The sequence below is a fragment of the Echinops telfairi genome, unplaced genomic scaffold, assembly GCF_000313985.2.
Source record: "Echinops telfairi isolate 266 unplaced genomic scaffold, ASM31398v2 ScPeMD7_5;HRSCAF=22, whole genome shotgun sequence".
In the NCBI taxonomy this organism is placed as follows: Eukaryota; Metazoa; Chordata; class Mammalia; order Afrosoricida; family Tenrecidae; genus Echinops; species Echinops telfairi.
The window spans coordinates 12,299,560-12,301,568 of record NW_022103901.1 but is presented as its reverse complement, the minus strand read 5'-3'; the positions used below and the strand labels follow the sequence as shown (position 1 = coordinate 12,301,568).

General features: G+C 51.7%; 1 protein-coding gene across 1 annotated transcript in view; it reads right to left on the bottom strand.

The window, feature by feature from the left end:
• Positions 1-75, bottom strand: part of LOC101646050 (kxDL motif-containing protein 1-like) — a 7,258-nt gene extending 7,183 nt beyond the window's left edge. Inside the window, 1 exon segment of the mRNA XM_045284671.1 lies at positions 67-75. Within this exon segment, the coding sequence (XP_045140606.1) occupies positions 67-75 (9 nt within the window).
• Positions 76-2,009: the final 1,934 nt, after the last annotated feature.

Below are 2,009 nucleotides of genomic sequence, written 5' to 3'. Positions count from 1 at the left end.
TATTTCTCTTATTCTCTATGACTTTACTTTAATCTTTATGTATTATAACCGTACAATTTCGCCTACCGAGCCCATGATAGTGTGAGGGGCTGGTCTCCCCTCACAGCAGGCAAGCAGCATCCAGTGGAGAGTGTGTGTCATTGAGCCTCAGTGACATTCTGTGTAGACAGAATAATCCCCATCCTGGAGGCTCCGTCTCTCCATCTGTAAACTAACCCATCGCTGTGGGATCGATCCAGAGTCCTGGAAACACCGTAGAACAGAGAACTGCCTCATCGGGTTTCCCAGGTGGTAGACCTTGACAGATGTTTCCTGCAGAATGGCTGGTGGTTTCCAACTGTGCACCTTTGCTCCTGTGCCACCAGGACTCCAGTGGTACAGCCAATCAGAGTCAATGCCATCCAGTTGAGACCAACTGATAGCGGCTCTACAGGACAGGTCGACTTGCCCCCTGTGAGTTTCCAAGACTATGACTCCTGGAGGGGAGTAGACAGCCACCTCTTTCTCTCTCCGAGTGTCTGGTAAAGTAGGGATAATCATGTTCACTTCCCACTGTCAGCAGGTGCATCCAATGAGACACGGCCTGCAAAGTCCCTGCCAGGCTAAGGCTGCAAACCTCTACACAGACGTCGGCTGTTACTAATAATAGTGCTTGGCTCAGGCAGGCTGGGAGCAGGCGTCCCTCTGTCTGCCATTTCTCATCTTGCCTGACAGTGATGGAGGGGGCTCTCTGAGAGGGATACCATCCCAACGTGGAAAGTCAGCCTGCAGCAAAAGGAAAAAAACAGCGCAGAGCCCGGATCTCTGGGTTCCAGACCTGCCTCTGGCTCAGGGTGGGTGACCATGGGCAGGCCAGCCCCTTCTGACAGCATCAGTTCATCTGGCTGCCAAGTTAGGGCATAGTCAGCTTGGCCAGGCTGGTAGTAAGACCAGGAAGTGAACCCCGTGGACAGAGGAATTCAGAGGAACCACCCTGAGTGTCCAAATACTGGGAATTGTGTAGGCAGACATTTCCTCATCCCCTTCTGCCCTTTGACTGGGAGATTGGCCATACTTTCTCACCCAGAGTGGGGCTCGGATATACGATGAATGAGTAAGCGACTGAGTCAGCAGTTCTCAACCCGTGGGTCGCGACCCCTTTGGAGGTCCGATGCAGTAGCAAAATGACAGTGATGAAGTAGCAACGAAAATAATGTTATGGCTGAGGGGTCACCACAACATGAGGAACTGTATGAAAGGGTCGCAGCGTTCAGAAGCTTGAGAACCGCTGGACTAAGAGAGCTCCAGCAAGGGAGCTCCACTCCAAGGGCCTGTGGTTACTATTTTCCTCTGCACCACAACACAGTCTGGACCCTCAACTTCTAGTCCTCCCTCCAGGGCCGCAGCAGCAGCCTGTCAAGGGTTTTCCCTGCTTCCTCTCTTCTCTACCAGATACTCAGAGTGACTTAACCTCACACTTGAAGCATTCTGGGTAGCTTCCTAGTTACCTAGCCCATGTGGGTCAGAGGCTTTGGGTGCCTGGTTTCTCAAAAGTAGACCACCAGGCCTTTCTTCCAAGGCACCTCTGGGTAGATTAGAAACCTCCAACCCTCAGTATTCTGGGGATGTTGTCCATTGTCTTTCATGAAACCTCTCCTCCCACCTCCTACCCCAATCACCCTTGCCCTGGCCCTAGCGATGAGATTCTCCTTCCATTCCTTGAATAAAGCCAAGTTCCCTTTCACCGCATTCAACGTTGTTTTCTTTCCAAAGCTTTTTGTGAACCTTCCCTAAGGACTGGGTTAGGGCCCCTGAAACCTGCCTCCAAATTTAGCATCTGGTTCTGACCCATTCTACCTTGCCCTATAGGGTCACTATGAATCACAATAGGAGCAGGGGCGGGAGCAAGGGGTAAGAGGTAGGGGCAGGACAGAAGACAAGGTTCAAAGCCAAGAAGAGGATCCAGAGTGGAACTCCCACCTAAACTTCTTAGGACCACATAAGCCGAGTTAACCAGAACACCCCACCAC